The 19,179-nt window shown below is 37.8% G+C and overlaps 1 protein-coding gene across 7 annotated transcripts in view; it reads left to right on the top strand.

Annotated features, from left to right (window-relative positions):
* Positions 1-19,179, top strand: part of SPIN1 (spindlin 1) — a 56,238-nt gene that overhangs the window by 21,640 nt on the left and 15,419 nt on the right. For 5 of the 7 annotated variants that reach the window (XM_041120625.1, XM_030003326.2, XM_030003329.2 and 2 more), the window contains one exon: positions 11,439-11,664. In XM_041120625.1, the coding sequence (XP_040976559.1) occupies positions 11,613-11,664 (52 nt within the window). In that variant the 5' untranslated portion in view covers positions 11,439-11,612. Of the gene's footprint in view, positions 1-3,476; positions 3,502-9,208; positions 9,343-11,438; positions 11,665-19,179 lie in introns of those variants that run through there. The other 2 variants (XM_030003327.2, XM_041120624.1) reach the window with 2 other exon arrangements.

The raw sequence follows: 19,179 nt of genomic DNA, 5'->3' as shown, positions 1-19,179 counted from the left end.
AGTGATCCCAAGAGAGTATTGGTATGAGGAACTATGTAAAAAAAGCTGAGCAGCTGATTGAACTGGTCATTGTCAGATGACTGGAGGAATTTTTCTATAAAGCAATGGTAAAATTACTTGTGTAAACACAAAGAAGACTGGAGGTTGAAGTCAGGGACAAGGATAATGCAGAAAGAATATAAGGCAGTGCTTGGGAAGTAAGGTCTTCAAAGTTTAGAAAGAAGTGAAAGACTTCTTGGTTTGCTTTAATTCAGTTTTCTGGAGTGGCAGATAGCTTTAGAATCTATGGTAGATTGACAAGTGGTTTTGACAGGTGAAGAGACCTAGCCAATCTGGAAGGGTAACGGATGTGTAATAAATGTGGGCAGAGCCAGGCAAGCTAGGTGCTGACAGTGGCACAGACTTCTTAACCTGATACCCTCAACAGAAGTGCTTGAATGTATGTATGCAGTATAAACAGTCAGTTCTGTTGTGTGCTCATTAAGGCTTATCTCACCTCTCAAACAGTTATTTTCCATGTGCTTAAAATGTTGTGAAATGTGAGAAGAGCAGAGCTCTAAAGAACATGGAAAGAATTGTGTTTTTATAAAGAAAGCTGTATGTAATTAGAGCGAAGCAAATGTGATGGGTGCACAACTTGGTCTTTAATATTTATTTAACTCCTATTAAATAGCAATGCATTGTGGTAAGTTCCAAGGATCCAACTAGGGAAAAAAGTTCATAATGATTTACATGCTTTATAATAAGAGAAAAATTTTCCAGAGTTCTGTGGAGTCTTTAAAAAAAAAAAAATTAAAAACTTATCAAGCAGTGTCTGTATGCAAAAAAAGTTGAATTTAACATTGATATTTCCAGGGTTTGATTTCAGAATTGTACCTTTTTAGATAAGGTTCAAATGTTTTCAGGATGTACTGCATTGTATGCTGCTTCTTTGCTTTGTGTTCAGTTTACACATTCTTTGAGCAGATTTTTTTTTTTTAATTGCTCTGAAATAAGACATCAAACTAAAATCTAAACATTAGTTACATTGTTATCTTGGAGTTTCAACAGCTTGGGCTACAACAGTTCATATTGCAGTTCTGTAATTTGATAGTAGGCTGTGTTTTACACCGTTCGTAGTACAGAATTTGCTGAAATAAGATCAAGGGAAAACTGTCTCATAGTTTTAACATACATGTTGCGAAGCAAGCTTCTCTATCAGATTTCATGGATTAAAAAATCTATGTATTGGGGTTCTTGTTCCTGCTCTTTCATTGAACACCCCTTACTCAAAAGAATCTGAAGTCATAGTTCTAGGCAATTTTGAATGTATGAAGTGATTCTGATATAACCCAAGTGATGAAGTTGCATTATAAAACTTTTACTTAATAATATCCATGTCAAAATTGTCGCTCTTAATTATTTGGCAATTACGTTTTGCTGCTGCATGAAGTGTTGATGACACTGAGGCATAATGTCAAGCCCCTGAGAGCCTTTATGGATCTTTGTGTTAAGTGGCAGAGACATCCAGTTCAATTTCTTAACTTCTGGGTGGCAGTGTGTGTAGGGTAACTGCTAATTCTGTGTAGTACTTAACTTTCTTCTTAATGTCTAGTCATAGTGCTCTCTAAAAGTAGTCCTATAACCCTTTGTGAAGCCAACAAGAAAATAGATGTGGCTCGCTTAAAAGTGCCTTAACTGTTAACAAGTTAAAATTCTGATCAATTCTATCCTTCATCCTTATCTGATGATCTTCATTTCATGCTAGAAAAGAAATGTCTTTATGGGAAGACTTTTTATGAATTGATCTCATAGCTCTGTAGACTTCTAGAGTAGGGTTTCATTACCATAACTGCACATTAAAGCTTCCCACGCAGTGATTTCTTGAACTACTTGGACAAATATTGGAGAGTTGATTATGGAACTTCTTACAAGTTATGTTGAGATTCCTACCTAACTTTTATATGTAGGAAACTGTAGAAGATACTTCCAGGTCTGTGATGGATCAGGCTTCAACTTCCACTTTTTTTTTTCTCGCTAAGAATCTTTGGACAATTTTGTTGTAAGAGCTTTTATCCTGCCCCACTGAAGAATATAAAGACAAACTAGACTGGTACAACCTGGGGCTTTGTAACCCTGAAGGTAAATACCAGTTCTCTTATGAGGTGCTTATACATACTTAAAATATTAAGTCATGTGTTCCAATGCACTGAAAATACTATCACCCACATGAAAGGTTCTGCAAAGGAAGAAAGCCAGATATTCTCTCTAAGGGATACCCGAGTGGCAGATGAAAACAATAGTATTGTGCAAACAGATAAAGATTATATGAAGATTGTTGGGAAGGAACTGAGAGGGAAAGAATTAATATGAAGGGCATACAGGCTGCACTACAGTATATGTGCCTAATTTTTGGCTGCTATTATGGTCAAAAGTTACTGCTAACTATCTGTAACAGCTGTAATCTAGATTGGAAAAAAAGAAGGTAAATTGAAATATATCTAAGGTACTCCTGTGCTTTCACTGTACAGATGGTCAGATAGCAATCAGGCTCTGCCAGGCTCACAGCTGACCTGCTAGTTGAGTCATCTCCAGGCAGTTTATCTTGGACAGTTTACTCTTTACTCTGTGCTTCCACTTGTGGCCCACTGAGTAAAATGCTTGATATGTCTAAATGCAATGCATTTCTTGGAGAATCCCTTGGAACTGTGTTTAGGGTATGCCACTTACGGAGACTGTTGCTTTTTGAGGCCAGAATCCCACATTCATGTTGGATGTAGAGTTTCTACTACATGCTGAGGGCTAGCATAAAATATCAAGCCAGTCAGATGAGAATGACATGACATCACTGTAATTTTTAGTTGAACAGAAAGTCTGAAATAATCCTTTGATTGCAGTAGGATTTAGATGCACTTCAGAAGTGCCACATTGGTATATTTCTAAAAAGTAGGAGTTTGATTCTAGATAGCTAAACTTTCAAAAAAGTAGGTCTTGCTATCAGGATAGACTTTGCCTCCTTCAAGGCTTAATTTCTGTACAGCTAAACTTCAATGATAATTTCACTGATGTGGCACTAATTGGATCCATCGACTGATGTCTTGTGAGATTTCCCAAACCTTTTCCAACCCATTTTACAGTTGGTTTTTCACCTATGGATTTTATTTATTTTAAGAATGCAATGCATACTTCTGTGAATGTTTAAGGCAAACACCCTACCCTTCATTGTAGGGTGCTTAGAATTAATATCTGAACTTGATCTCTCTCCCAGTAATCCAGGGCTTTTCAAGCCAGCAAAATATGTCCAAACAGGATATAGTGTGTTCTTCCTGTAATTTAGAGCAGTGTCCAGGATGGTGGTGTCAAATGTGATTTCACTGGGTTTGGGGTTTTTGTTTGGTGTTTTTCTGTAGAAAGTGAAAAATCTTGCTTGTTTTTTTGTGTTCCAGGCTATTGATGGATGGGTGCTCTAATGCAGACAAGAACACACTTAACTTCGGTAGCTTGCATCTCTACAGTAACTATGTAAGCATAAGGGTAATGCAGACAAGGCTAAAAATTATTTATAAGCTTTTGGAGGAAATAACATCTTTTTAGCATTTAACCTGTAACAATTTTTTTAAAAATCAGAATAGGTGCATTCTGACATGGGCGCTAAGAATCCTGCACTCTCCTGCTCTCTTTACTGGTGCTTTTATTATAACTTAGAACTGTAGTGTGGGAGCTCTGAAAATTAGTCTTGCAAGATGATACTCTGATTTTGGGAAGGTGGTCATTAAGTCCCTGAAATTAAAAAAGATAAGCAAGTGTGTTTAAAATACTGTTTTATAGTACTGGCTCTGATGAAGTTCTTACTGCTGCCTTTACAAAGTGGCTGATTTATACACTGTCACAGTTTATTTCAAATTACATCTGTTGCAAACATAAGAGTTCTTAAATACTAAATTGGATTAAGTGAGACAGACTGCTTTAATGATGTGTGTAATGAGGAAAGTGCAGTGGAAATAAGGAATAAACTATGCTGTTGTCTCAGTAACAGCTACATTTTGCTAATTCAAGAGGAAAAAACCCAAGCATAGATAGGAAACATTGGAAATTATACTTTCAGGATTTCTCTCTGTTCTCTCCTTTTATTTTTTCTTTTTTTTTTTTTCTGTGTAAGAATGTTGAAGGCAGTCTTTGAGAGTTAACATTTGCATGTGTTCTTGTACTAATGCTTCAAGTTAATGAATTAAAAAAAAATAATCCACGTTTCACCTGAAATACCGTTTCTAACTTTAGTAGAGGTATGGTAAGGACATGCGCTGAAAGGCGGTTTAGACGAAACTTGTTCAAACTGTTGCCTGAGCTAGAAGACTTCTGAAATTCTGAACCATTGGGATAATTCTTCAAAATAATATTACTGTTGATAGTTGCTCTTCTACTATAGCGAGTGTTTCCAGTTTTTTTAGGATTCCTAAATTATGACAACTTCCCTGGTTTTGTGGTATAATATGAAGTTCTTGTCTTCAGAACTTATCAGCAAACCCTTTTTGGCTCTATATTATGGTAAATAGTCTGTCTATTTATTAAGGCTATAATGTTTTGATAAGTTTTATAAATACAAAATGCAGTGTGCTGTCTTTTGCATTCTATATGGTTAACACAAAGTTAAAATATAGGAGTTTGCTGAAAGGTTAAACATTTTTATTCAGTTCCAGAATCATCATAAGGTATGATAGCCTGATGCCTAGAGTTCAAGTGTATGCATGTGCTGCTCCCTCTTTAGCAGAAACTGTACGGTATTTGCAGTCCCATTCTCAACAAAAGTCACTTGAATAGACACCCTATCAACAAGAGATAGTTTGCACAAATTTCAGGTTCTTTCAATCTTCTGCTGAATAATCTGCAGTTGCATCACTACAGCATTGTAGCATGAAAGTAACTTAAAGTTTTATTTATGTCTTTATCATAGAATCACAGGGTGGTTTGTATTGGAAGGGACCTTTAAAGATCATCTAGTCCAACCCCCCCTGCCATGGGTGGGGACTTCTTTCACTAGATCAGGTTGCTCAAAGCCCTGTCCAACCAAATACATGTGCATTTGTGTGTGTGTTTGTATATATGCACACATGGTTGCATGCCAGTGCTGCTTGTTTCTGTACAATTGTAGACAAATAACACATATATGGTTAGAGGAAAAACTGCAGAGGCTATTATAGGAGAGGGATAGTAGTACTTGATTTGGGATCTTTCAGCTCATAAATCCATAGTTAAAATATATCGCTCTTTGTGCTTGTCAGCTGCAAATCACTTCTATGTTCAGAGTTTCCATGCTGTAATCTTTCTTGTCAGACATCAGATGTTACACATAAAATCCTAGTGATAGGATACAAAAATTTCTTAACCAGTATGCTTGTTGAGCCTGTAGGATGCTTCAAAACAAATTTGCAATTTGAGTGGCTGAATTCTTATATCACGGGAAAGTGTTTGGGTTTTTTTTTATCAGGGAAGGGGAAAAAAAGTAACACAAAATAAAACCGGGCATATATTTTTATACCCCCTGTTATTTAGGAGATGTTTTAACATTAAGATTGCCTTTGGGGTGAAGGGGCACAGAAGACTTGCACAGTATGATCCTTTCCACCCATATGGTAAGAGTTAGGGAGTCTAAATAACATGTATGCTTCATCCATGGTTTCAGCACTAACAACTGAAACATATATCAGCAGTTCTGAGCTGAGTTATGGAAATCAAAATACGACTTACCAAGGAATCTCTTAAGCTGATGCATTTCATTTCAGAATGACTCCTTCCACAGAAAATTAGCGTGATGTGTTGCAACATGCTGGTCATCCACTGAAAAACTACCAGTGCAAACGCAAACTTATAACAGGGCAGTTGCATGCAAGAGAAATGTTGTAGATACCAAAGTGAAAATGCTGGAGCCCACCAGGTGGTGCCAGAAGAGCTGTTTCCCTCTGCTTCCAAACTTTAACCCCTAAAGCAATGCCTCCGCAAACGTTCTGATACTGTTTCCATCTGTGTTCATGATGGTAATTTTAGAAACGCTGTTTAGGAGCAAAGCACTTGACTTCGTGGGTTTGGTGCCATTAGCATTGATTATCATAACTATTTTTGTGCTACTAACATCCTTCTTCCATGGATAGCAGGGTCATGAAGCTTTCACTAGAATGCAGTAGACAACATTGTGCTGTGTGTTGCAGTGGAATGCATGTAATTTGGTGGAAAAACAAGCATGAATGTTAACAAAGTTAAGCTAGAGAATTGTTTTAGGTGGTTATGTTACCTGATCAGAAAGTAACTCCCAAAACACACAAAGTATGTTTGGAGAGGAGACACTGCTTTATTCTGCGCAGGGTGCAAGGTGGATTTCCACAAATCGAGCACACGTAACTGAGGTTTTCAGTCCACACTTATACACTGTAGTTAAAACACCACACCTGTCTAATACATACGTTCTGCCTAACTATTGCATATACATTACGTTGAGCAAGCATGATGTTCCCTTGAGCAATCATCCCAGAGTCTTCTACACCTGCGTGGGGGTCTCTGGTGGTCTTTGGTGGCCCTTTGGGGACGAATACTCTTTTGTCCTTCTAAGGTCCTGCCTATCTGAGGACACCAGGGTCTTTGTTTCTCTTGCCAACCCCTCCTTTCTGAAAGCCGAAAGAGCGTGTATGTCCGTTATTGGCAAGTCTGTGACTCTTCAAGCATCCTCTGTTGTAAGCAGAATCTTAAACTAGATAAGCGTTACCTTATGTACACATAATCTAAACAGTCCTTGAATAGCAAACATACCACACTTCTCATGTTTGGGTTTTTTTTTTCTTTAAACTTATCAACACTGCCTTACTAGTTTATCAGTCTTTTGAAGGCTTGACGCAACAGTTACGCTTATTTTCATGGTGTTAAAAGCACATCTGAAAACATTTTGAAGTTTCTAAAGAACTAAGTTTATAGACGGTGTTAAGCTGGTTCATGGTGAAAGCTGCAGTCTGTGTGTGCTGGGTTTTCCTCCTTTTGCCTTTATACTGCAAAAATAATTTTTTAACACAGCTTTATTTTTTCTGTCTTAATATTGTGTCTTTCTCCCTACTCTAATAGTATGATTGTACTATTCTTATTAAAACTGGTATGATTGACAATTTCTAGGGTTTGCATTTTTAGTCTAACATTTAACCTTCTGTGAAACACTCCACGATATTTAGAATGCTATCAGACAAAGTAGTCATCTAACTTCTGCATTGTTTTTTGTGTAAGTGAGCTGTGATCTAGGAAGGTTTGTAAAAACAAACAAGCAAAACACCTGGGCTGGTGAGTAGCTGCAGCTGATGACAAGTGAAAAGAATGCCTGTCTTTAAGTGAAACCTGCAGCTGTGGTGCTAGTGACCTGTGCTGTCAGGTGTTGGGGAAATCGGTGCTGAACTGGTAGGCAGTGGCACTTCTCCTGAAAGTTACTGGCAGTCTGTAAAGACTAGTATAACTTGTTTTGGATGTGTCACTTTGGATCCAAAAAAGCTGCTTGTGTTGTTTTTGCTATATCTGCTGCTACCAACAGAATTACCCTAAAAAGTTGATTGTTTCATAAGTCATATACATCCAAACAGGGAGCTTCTACTCTTCCTTAACAGTATAGCTTATTGCTACTGCGTACATCAGAAGCATGTTTTGGGTTTGTGTTTTCTACTTTTATGTGGAACATGGCATTCTTTGAGACATGTAATAAAATTTGTTACAAAAGATTTTGCGTTTTGTGAGTTAATTTTTTCTTGATGATTTTCCATATTAAGAGTTTAAGATATTTGCCTGATGGCATTAAATGTGTTGTTTTGTTCTTCATCATATTTAATAATTCTACATTTTATGAGTTTTGGTTTATTTTTAATCAAGTGAGTGAGTTACATATACTTTAAAAGTCAAAATGTTCTCAAAGTACATCAGTTTTATTTTCAGAAAATCAGGTTTTATCCCTCCTTAATATCTTCAGAACTGTCAGTGTGCAACTGAAATGTAAATTGAATTGAGAATGCTAGTTTTAGGAAAACTCAAGTTTCATTTGCTTTTAGTGAAAATCTTTGGTGGGGTTTTGAATTAGTTACTGGCTTAGTTTCTAGAAAATCAGTTTGAACTGCTGAATCAAGTTTTGACTTCAGTAGCCTTGTGTCCTTAGGTTCAGAGAGCACAGTGAAAAACTTCATGAAGTGCTAGTGAATGAATTGTAACTTTAAAAGTGTTAGGAAATAATTTTCCTTTTTAGAGGTATTACTTCAGATTTGTGGCATAGTAATGACTGGGGACATACCAGAAAAAGTTAACTGGTAGAAGACCACAACTTTTGTGGTGTTTTAGTTATCTTTATAAACATAGTTAATTAGCAACCAGTGAAATTAAAATATCTATATAGTACTTTATATTTTCACCATGAATTGGAAATGATCAGTGGGGAATATATAATACATACAGGTGTTATGAAATATTTACAGCTTGAATAACAGGTGAAAGGCTTATTGCAAAAGGGTATGTTAGTTTCTAAAGCTGAAGGATTTTCACAGTTTGTGGTTTTGTGGTGGTAAAGTTGTTTGCTTTATGTTTTGGGGGGGTTTGAGGGGCTGTTTTGTTGGGCTTTGGTTTTGTGTTTTGGTTTGTGGGTTTTTTTAAAGTAGAATAATATAATACTAGATTACAGTTGATTCTCAACCAGTAGCTCTCCTGGAGGAAAAAATTGGGTATCTCTCGTATGCATATGCTGTGACTCTGAGATTGAATATGGTAGTATATCGCAGCAGTGCTTTGATTTCAGAGTTTGTTTTCATAATCAGTGGTGCTTCTGTACTAATGTATTTTAATCCATAGTAAAATTTTTTTTAGTTTAGTAGAAAAAAGAATCCTTATGTTGTGTTTTAGTAAGGTAGTTAAGCTAATTGCTTCCTACTATATCTTCAAGTGCTTTTTAAAAGTTGACTATTGTTGCCCTGGTGTCAGTCAGTATTGTTGTGTACACCAGTAGATTTCAGGAAGAGATGAAATGTGGAAAAACTAGTAAGTTCCTGTAAATGAATTTTTAACTTTAATTTTACGAATTCTTACAAATTCCTGACTCTGAATGTTTAAGTTAGCTCTTCCAAACGTAGTAGGGAACTTTCTGAAAACTGCAAACTACTGAATGTTTGTCTCCCTATTGCTGTTTCTTTCCTACGAGTATTCATCTGTGTTGCTCTAATGTTCCTAGAAGTTAATGGGTGCGATTTGTGGAAGAATTGACAAGTGTTCTTAGATGTAAATGCATTTTTCTGCATAACAGTTTTACCATACCTCAAGGCATGTCCCTGTATGTTCCCTTATTCAGTAAGGCATGAGCATAAGGTACACTTTTTTCCTTCAGCTGTGTCACTATTTGGGGCCATTCCTCTGTTTTTTAACCCCTGCATGAAATTGACAGCAGGTTCTAAAACTGAAGTAAAAGAGGGAAGACCGGTGGGGATTAACAGGTACAGAGAACATGATTGCAGCAATGACATTTCTTAAGGAAATGAGGCTAAAAGGATGATCTGACCTCACCGGTCTTAGCTGTGTGTAGCACTGAAGTAATGGATTAATCTGGGTAAAAATTTCCTGTCCAAAAATGTTAGTCTGAAATAAATTAATCTGTAATTCTTCAGATTTTCAGGTGATCACAAGTGTATTGGGTTTGCACAGCAAGGTTTTGGCAGCGGCGGGGCTACAGGGGTGGCTTCTGTGAGAAGCTGGTAGAAGCTTCCCCATGTCTGATAAAGCCAAGGCCAGCCAGCTCCAAGACGGACCCATTGCTGGCCAAGACCGAGCCAGTTGGGGACGATAGTAGTACCTCCGATAACATGTTTAAGAACAGGATAAAAAACCTGCACAACAAACTGCAGCCCAAAAGAGGAGAACATGTGAGAGTTATGGCCCTGCAGACCCCCAGGTCAGTGAAGAAGGAGGGTGAGGAGGTGTTCCAGGTGCCGGAGCAGAGATTCCCCCACAGCCTGTGGGGAAGACCATGGTGCATAGTGTGGCAGGCTGTCCCTCCAGAGCCCACAGACGTCCACACCAGAGCAGGTGGATAAGCCTGAAGGAGGCTTGACCCTGTGGGAAGCCCACGCTGGAGCAGGCTCCTGACAGGACCTGTGGGCCTGTGGAGAGAGGAGCCCACGCTGTAGCGGGTTTTCTGGCAGGACTTGTGACCCTGCAGGGGACCCACACTGGAGCAGTCTGTGCCCAAAGGACTGCCTGCTGTGGAAGGGACTCATGCTGGATCAGTTCTTTAAGAACAGTAGCCCATTCGAAGGGCTCATGTTGGAGAAGTTCATGGAGAGCTGTCTCCTGTAGGGAGGGAGCCCATGGTGGAGCAGGGGAAAGAGTGAGGAGTCCTCCCCCTGAGGAGGAAAGAGCGGCAGAGACAAGGTGTGGCAAACTGACTGTAACCCCCATCCCCGGTCCCCCTGTGCTGCTGCGGGGTGGGGAGGAGGTAGAGAATTTGGGAGTGAAGCTGTGCCCAGGAAGAAGGGAGGGGTGGGGGAAAGGTGTGTTAAGATTTGGTTTTATTTCCCATTACCCTGCTCTGGTTTGATTGGTAATAAATTAAATTCGTTTTCCCCAAGTTGTATGTTCTGCCCGTGACGGTAATTGCCGAGTTATATCCCTGTCCTTATCTTGACCCACAAACCTTTTGTTACGTTTTCTCTCCCCTGACCAGCTGAGGAGAGGCGGTGATAGAGCAGCTTTGGTGGGCACCTCGCATCCAGCCAGTGTCAACCCACCACCACAAGTTTCTGTAATTCAGTCCTGAAAAAGACTTTAAAAAGTTGTCCTCACTTACCTGCCTCATGGAGCGGAATGTGATGACTACGTGTTTTAGGAATCTGATGCATTTAGGTGTAGAGAATTCCCAAAAACTTCTGCAGATCTTCTGTGAACCAATGACTTAAATTGGGGCTTGAGCTGTCATTGCAGTGGAATCAGTGTTTTTGATACCCTTGCTGTTGGATTTTTTTCAACAGACTTTTTTTTTTTAAACTTTTATAAAGCAAAGTTATTCTGTCATGTGGGTGTGAGGGTGTTTTGTTTCTAATAAATGGAAATAGTTGATTTGTCCTTTACCTCTGGCAAAGGTAGTACAGTTTCTTCTAAGCTAGTAGTCATTCTTCCCTGTACTAAGCTCAGTGGTTTTTAAGCAGCTTTCCTTCTGTAAATAGTTGACTTGCCTGTGAATATGAGGGAAAAGTAGCAGCCCTAGTACTTGTTTTGCTGTATTCTTGCCTGTATGCCCTCTGTTTGCTGAATGGTTTCAGAGTAGCAGCATATGAAGGAATTTCCTGTTGAGTGTGAAAATAAGCATTAAAGTGAAACAAAATATTTTTTGTCTTAACCAAGTCAGTTAATGCTTATCTTAACCAAATCTCAAATCAAACTACTTATACTTTACCTGTTCTGTTTTTCAGAGTACTGTAATTGAAAGGGCATCTTCTACATTTGAGGAAGGACAAATTCATGATTGAATGGTGGATTAATAAGTAGCTGTCTTATTCTAAGAGTAAGAAGATATCCTGGGAGTTGGGAAGAACTGGATTTTCACCCTAGTACAGCAGCTTTGCTGCTCACTTAAACACAGATGAATGAAGACCCCATTTGGAAAATCACCAGGTCAGAGGTCCAGAGCTGATGCAGGTGAGGTGCTTTTCTGAGTGGTTTTGATGGTTTTAGCGGGTAAAAAGTGTGTTTACTTGTAGATATTTTTAAAAATATGTTAATAGTTTTATGAAGGTGATATCATTCCTGTCTTAAAAGAACATTTACTTTTGTTACAGAAGCTGATGAATTGAAAAGGCAAACGTAAATTTAATTCGGCAGTACAGATGTACATATAAGCAGTGTTTAATATAGTCTATAATATCAAAGTTTTATTAAAACTGTAAGTTGCATAAAATTCTAAAAAGGAACAAGATCAATGTAGGATTACATTGCCATATTAAGGGGAGAAATTCTCTTGTTCATCTCAGAAGTGCTGGAACATACAGAAATTTATTCACCATATATTTATAACTTAGTGTAAAACTATAATTTTAAAGAACTGATCAGCTCGTAATTGTAAAAGAGAATCTCCTGAACTCACGAAAAAAATGCAAATACTGTTGCTACTGTGTGTGTTCTTTAAACTGAAATAGGTTAGAGTATTTTAAAGCAACTTTTTATTCAAAGAAATGCAAAATACGAGTAAGCATTCATACTCTTATGACTAGTTATGCTTATTCAAAGTTTTGCAGCTTAAAAGACTAATGAATCTCAGTCAGTCCTCAGCAATGTCAGTCTCATCAATCATCAGCAATGATGCAAAAAAAGCATCAAGTAACCAATTAAGAGTTGTTCTGTAGGTTGATACTTGGTCCTGTGTAAATTAAGCTAGTCTCTGCTTCAGCTGTACATTCCACCTCGACTAGTGTGGTACAGGGACTAGAAGTTACTGTTTGCAAATTAGGAATTCTACAGGCCAGCAGTTTGAGAATGAAAAGGTTACAGATGAATGTTGTTCATTCTTCTGTTAAATTATTTGCTTTTTAGTTTAACTTATTTAGGTAATGTAAATTGTTTTGTATATTTAGTCTTTTTTTTCTGTCATGAAATTACTTTCTGGTTTTTTCGGGGGCGGGGGGGGGGGGCAGTGCCCATCCTATTTTGTGCTGCAGCAAAAGTTATTAGTCAGTGACCTGTGTGAGGAAAGATTCTGTAGACATATGATGCAGCATATTTTCCATCACCGTTGTGAATTGGTGCTTTTATAAAAATCTCAAGAAACCAAGCAACTGTCATCTGTAATTGGGAAAGCTCAGTTAACTTTTAAAATACCCAAGCAATAGTCCATTCTGGTGCTTTCAAACACTCATCCAATTCATTGAGAACTGAAGCAACTGATACTGGAAAATTTCTCTGAAACCCTTTGGAAACTTTCAAAACTGTGTTTACCTGTGATTACCTTATATTAATGTTAATTTGCTGTCACAAAACATCTACTGATTTCAAATGTAACTTCAGCAAATATTTTTAATAAATGTTTCAAAGGAGAGACTCAGTACAAAGGCTTAAACACTTGGTTCAGTGAGTTTTCATTCTGTTAACTGATGAGTTGTCCTTCCCCTTGACACTAGCAGAATACCTGTGGGAGTAGAATTGTATTTGTAAGAGAAAAGAAAGGAGAGCAGGCTTTGACCTGGTACTTAATTTCAGTCTTGTTGACTTCTAAGTATTAACTGGGCACTGTGCCCAAGTTCAGAGAATTCAGACACTAGGTTTTTAAGGGAACTGTTAGAAGAATTTTATCTAATGACTTCAAAGTGACATACAATGACCAACAAAACTGCAGCACAGATTTCAAGTGTCGTAACTCGAAACTTTAGAGAGTGATTATGTGGCTAGCTTTTTTTTTTTTTTCTAAAAACAAAAAAGTTAAGCTAGGATATTTTACTTTGATATGTTGAGAAGAAAATTTTGCTACCTATTTGTTCTTTTGGCTCATAAAAGATAATAAATTCATAGACGTATTTTGAAGAGTCACATTTTCTATTATTTGTTCGTTATAGTTTGTCCTATAGCTGTCACCATGCCAGATTGTCATTAAAAGTGACACACAGATGTCTTTGGATGCCATTTTTGCATTTTAATATCCCTGTATAACAGTTACAATTTGTCTATACTTTTCTCTGTGAAGTTTTTTAATCATAACTGAGAATTCCTTAACTTATATTAGTTTGATTAATGTAGTGTCACTGTTGCTTAAATACAACCCATAAATCATGCATATTTGGTCTGCTTCAACTGTTGGCATAGTTGTGGCCTAGGCTTGGGTGTTGCCGGCTTTCAGTCTCTGGCTATTATATTCTTGAGGAAGACAGCTGCTGACCTCCTTGCTGTTGTTGCTTCTCCTCCTTATCATATATGGTGGGCTGAGGCTAGATAGCTTTTACTGCTTTTTTTTTTTTGGGGGGGGGTGGTGCAGTGTGTGGAATTATCTGCTGTTTATTTCTTGATTATGGATGTGCATTAGAAAAGAGTGCAGCAGGCAGCTGCCATTAGGAGACTGCATAGCCCACTCTGCAATGAAGATTGGGCATGGGAGTTCTAAAGGCAGCTAGAAAGAACATTTGTTTATCACAGTGGTAGTTTCACTGATAGAGTCAAATTCTTCCTTTGAAAAGAATAGCAAATGCAGTAATTGAGTTCATCAGAGATTATAAAATTATTTGATGGCTGAAAGAGAGGCCTTGCAGTGTGATATAAATTAAGATTATAGCAAGTTAGTTGTTTGTGGTGGGGATTATTTTGGGTTTTTTTTTAAAAAAGTGTCTCTAGGAGATAAATTTATCAAAAGCGCAACCAGGTACAGTGACAGAGTGGTTTAGGTAGCAACTCCCCCTCTTCTTTTTAGAAGGGAGAATTTGGTTATGAACAGGGAAAGAGATAGTCTTCCTCAGTTTTAGGTTAGAAGTTTATTTGCTAGGGAAGAAAGACTTTTAGTCCTGCAGTTGTGGCAGTGTTCTGTGCATTAGGATTAACTATGTGTCAGTGATCCTTGTGACTTTTTATAGACTTTTAAAGTAGTCATGGTGATCTTTTGGCGTGGGTTTGGGGTTTTTTTTCCCTTACTTGGGAATGTTAAGGATTTAGCCTACTTAAGTGATTATTGAACTTGACAGTTACTTTATTTGAAATAATTAGTAATGACAATAACAATGGGGGTGAGTATGACATCTATTACCTACATAATGGGAGAAGTATGGGTTTGGTGGATTGGCTGGATGGCTGCATCTAACGAGTTACAGTCAACAGTTCAATATCCAACTGGAAACTAGTAACAAGTGCTGTCCCTCAGGGGTCCATACTGGGACCAGTACTATTTAGTATCTTCATCAATGCCATAGACAGTGGGATTTAGTGCACCCTCAGCAAGTTTGCAAATTATACCAAGATGGGAGGCGCAGTTGATTAACTAGAGGGAAAATATGTCATCCAGAGGGACCTTGGCAGGCTTGAGAAGTGGGCCCATGCGAACCACATAATGTTCAACAAAGCCAAGTGCAAGGTCCTGTACCTGGGTTGGGGCAATCCCCAATATCTATACAGATGGGGAGATGAATGGTTTGGGAGCAGCCCTGCAGAGAAGGACTTGTGTGCTGGTGGATGAAAAATTGGACATGAGCCAGCAATGTGCACTTAGAGCCCAAAAAGCTGATTGTATCCTGGGCTGCACAAAAAGAAGTGTGGCCAGCAGGTCGAGGGAGGTGATTCTCCCCCTCTACTCTGTTCTTGTGAGACCCCATGTGGAGTATTGCATACAGGTCTGGGGCCCCCAGTACAAGACAGACATGGACCTGTTGGAGCAGGTCCACAGAAGGGCCATGAAAGTGGCTAAAGGGCTGGAACAACTCTCCTGTGAAGAAAGGTTGAGACAGTTGGGATTGTTAAGCCCAGAGAAGAGAAGGCTCTGGGGACACCTTACTGCAGCCTTTCAATACTTAAGGGGGGCTTATAAGAAAGATGGAGAGAGGCTTTTTACCAAGGCCTGTGGTGACAGGACAAGGGATAATAGCTTTAAACAAAAGAGGGTAGATTTAGATTGAATATAAGGAAGAAATTTTGTACAATGAAGGTGGTGAGACACTGGAACACGTTGCCCAAAAGTTGTGGATGCCCCATCACTGGAAGTGTTCAAGGTCAGGTTAGGGACTTTGAGCAAGCTGATGTAGAGAAAAGTCCCTTCCCGTAGCAGTGGGGTTGGACTAGGTGCTCTTGGGAGGCTCGCTCTTGGGAGGCTCACTGATTTGCTAGAGGAACTGTAAAAACAGTCTTCCACATTTAACAAGTAATTTTAACAAGATTTTTGCTGTGCTTTACAGCATTATTGATGCAAATATCTTATTTTAACATTTATTGCCTTCCTTTTTTAAAGACGGTTGCCACTTCCAAGAAACTACTTGAACATGTAGTGTTTCAGAACAGCTAGATACTTCAAGTGGAAAATTTAAGTCCTGTCTATAAAATTGCTATTATCTGGGAGTAGATAATATAGCATTAGTATAGTCTTTCTATTATTCATTCTTCCTCCTGGTTAAAAGATATGGTGAAAACATGGAAATAGTGTACGAACTTTATATTTGATCTGTTAATCATGTGAAATCATAAAATCGTGGGATTCTAGGAGACTCTTGGATCATGTACAGGCTATAAAAAGCTATCTGGAGGTATAGATAAATTAGTGTTTGTGTCAGGTATTCATATAGGGCAAAATTTAATGCGTTACCAAAGCTTTTTGCAGCTGACTTTGATTTCATCCTATTGTAGAGACTAAACAATCAGTGACATTACAGGTGTGGTGGCTTCTTTGAAAAAGCCAATTTTCATTTGTCCTGTCTGTCTGCCTACAAAGGAAATGTGTTTATTTGCTGTAAGTAGGTGTAAAGGAAGAGGTACTTTTGATAAAAATATGTAGGCTTTTGAAATCTATCTTTACTGCACCACATACTTCATAGTTCCATCTTGAGAAATAAAGGGTAGGATTGAAGACGGAGAAAAGAAGGAAAGCTAAACACTTTACTTTTTCACAGCGGTAGGTAGGGTACATAGCTACAGCCTCTATGAGTTTGTCAAAGTATAGAGTTGCTTTCAAGGACATAGTTTCAGTAGATCAGCCAACTGTTCCTGTGCATGGCATGTGCCTGTCTCTAGTTAAGTGTATGGTGTCTCCAATATAGGGGAATACAGATTATTTTTCTTTTTAATTAATGTTACATAGTATAATTGATTGTAAAATAAGTTGTGTTTACCCTTGTGTTTACACTTATATATGGCCTTTTTTAGTCTAGTGATCATCTGTTTAATGCTGTATGGCATGCTGAAAGGCATGGTCTTCTGGAATCCTTCCTAGCAGTTATCTCCCAGAAGTACAGAATCCCACCAAACTGCATGATGGTCAGGAACAATTGTAATGCCTTTACTGGATTGTTTGAAAATGTAAAGTAATTTCTTCTTAAAGAAAAGAACTAGGACACATTAAGTCATATACAAACTTCTGTAGTTTTTCCCCATTTAAAAGCAATTGTAAATTGTTTCAGTACTGTCTTTGTGAACTAAGAAAAGAGATCCCACTCCTAGATGTGCTTAGGATTGCAGTGAAATCTTTTGGCAGTCAGAATTCCTTTTATGTCTGTACTTCTTCTGGTCTACTTCAATTAAAAGCACTCTCTTCCTTCCCCAAACTCTTTTTAAATTTAGGTTGGGTGATACTAGGTGCGAGTAAGCATGTCAAAGTATTTCCTAGGTCCCTGAAAGTAATTCTGAAATAGCCTCCAGATACAGAATAATTCCTGTGGGATTACTTGTCTTACTACAGAAGATTCTGAGACACAATTTAAAAACATCCAGCTTTTGCTGCTTGTTATAAACACAGGGGATATTGAGAGAAGTAAGATATCGGTGGTGTGTTTTGAACAGCCTGTCTTATTTTCATGGGTTGAATAGGGGGTGCTATCTGATGTGAATAAAAACATTGAAAGTGGCTTTCTCTGATCCTTCTCCCTATTCTCTCTTCCTCCAACTCCGCCCCAGTTGAAATTACATGTATACTTCCCTTGGAGTCAACATCCTGAAAGAATGTTTGTTTTAGTGTGCCTTGTCTTCTCTTTTGTCTAGAGCAAAGTAGAAGTATTTGGGAACATGGTTTCTAGTTTTGCTGTTGAACTTCAAGGATCTATTATAAGGACCCGTTATGAGCCTCAGAAAACACACAGACCACCTGACAAATGCTTAATTCTGTTGCTCTTGTCTGGAGTTGGGAGTTTGTGTTCACTTTCTATTATAAAAAATGTGTTTCTGTGCTCTTATATAAGTGGCTGAGACATAAACATTTTCTCCTTCCTCAGACTCATCAAAGTTTGAGTCTTTACTGGTTATTTCAAAGAAGACTAAAACTAATCCATTTACTTCATTTTTTGTTTAGTATTTATTTTTTTCTATTTTTATGTTAAAGTGCAGTTTAGTTGTAGAGAGTATTTTGAGTGTTACCTAAAATATGGAATTTCATGGAGTGTTCTACCAAGAACTTGTCTTTCCATAGTTAAAAGGAGGTAAAGAATGTGGATTTAAACCCAGTCAATGGCATTCATGCTGTATAGAATGTAGTAACTCTCCTTTATTGTTCTCTAATTAGTATTAACATCTTTGAAGTGAACTTTGCTTTACTGCAAAACACTTGGTACACAGATGTTTTTTTTCTCTTGAAAGATTTGCATGAAGATACTGCCCTTGAAATATTTGGGATTTTTTAAATACTTTTCTGCTTTGAACTGGACACAAGACAGAAAAACTAATGCTAATTAGGTTTCTGTCCAAAGCTGTTTAGATAGTACTGGAGGTTTCAGGAGAATTTACATAAGCGAGGTTACTGCTTTGTTATGTTCCGCAATGATTAGGTGAAGGAGATGATCAGTAATATATGTGTATGTTAAAAGTTAATTTAAGTATTTTTGAGAGACAATAATTTTTTTAAGTCATTAAGATATAGCAATATGACATCATAGGCATCACTCATTAAAATGTCATGCATTTACAAATAAATATCTGTAAAGAGACTCTACAAGCTCTTGGCAATTCTAAATTGGGAAAGAAGAGTCTTCTGCAGAGCTGATTCCTTGCCATATAAAGAGAAGTTTCCTGTCTGTTTTATTCTGTGGTAGTTTTACTTCTTCCTTTAATCTTGAAAAAAAGCAAAATACGCAGGACTTATGATATCCTCACACATCAGAAGAATTTTAGTATTTCCAATTCGCTTTTTAATTTCTGTAGGGAAAAGAAAAACTGAGCAGCATTTCTAAATATTTTTATTGTGAATTGGTTATAATGGGTTCTACCACTTCAAAGGAATAGTTTTTGCAGCCATTCAAAGACGACCTTGCATTAGCTGCTTGTAACAAATGTTTTATCTTGGCATGGGTCAGATGATACTCTGCAAGGAAGATGTGATAGTTACAGAGGTGCTTTGGTGTCCATAGCTATTCCTCTGTGTGACAGGGGCTGTTCAGCATATTTTTAATATTTTTACCACTGGTGCTTGTGTCTGTTGGAACGTAGCATCTTTTTAGTGTAAGCTTGTATTAGGGATATGGTCTTTCACATGCTGCTGTTAAACACATAGAG

The sequence above is a fragment of the Aquila chrysaetos genome, chromosome Z, assembly GCF_900496995.4.
Source record: "Aquila chrysaetos chrysaetos chromosome Z, bAquChr1.4, whole genome shotgun sequence".
Lineage (NCBI taxonomy): Eukaryota > Metazoa > Chordata > Aves > Accipitriformes > Accipitridae > Aquila > Aquila chrysaetos.
Note: the sequence above shows the minus strand (reverse complement) of the source record. Positions and strands in the feature narration are given on the sequence as shown.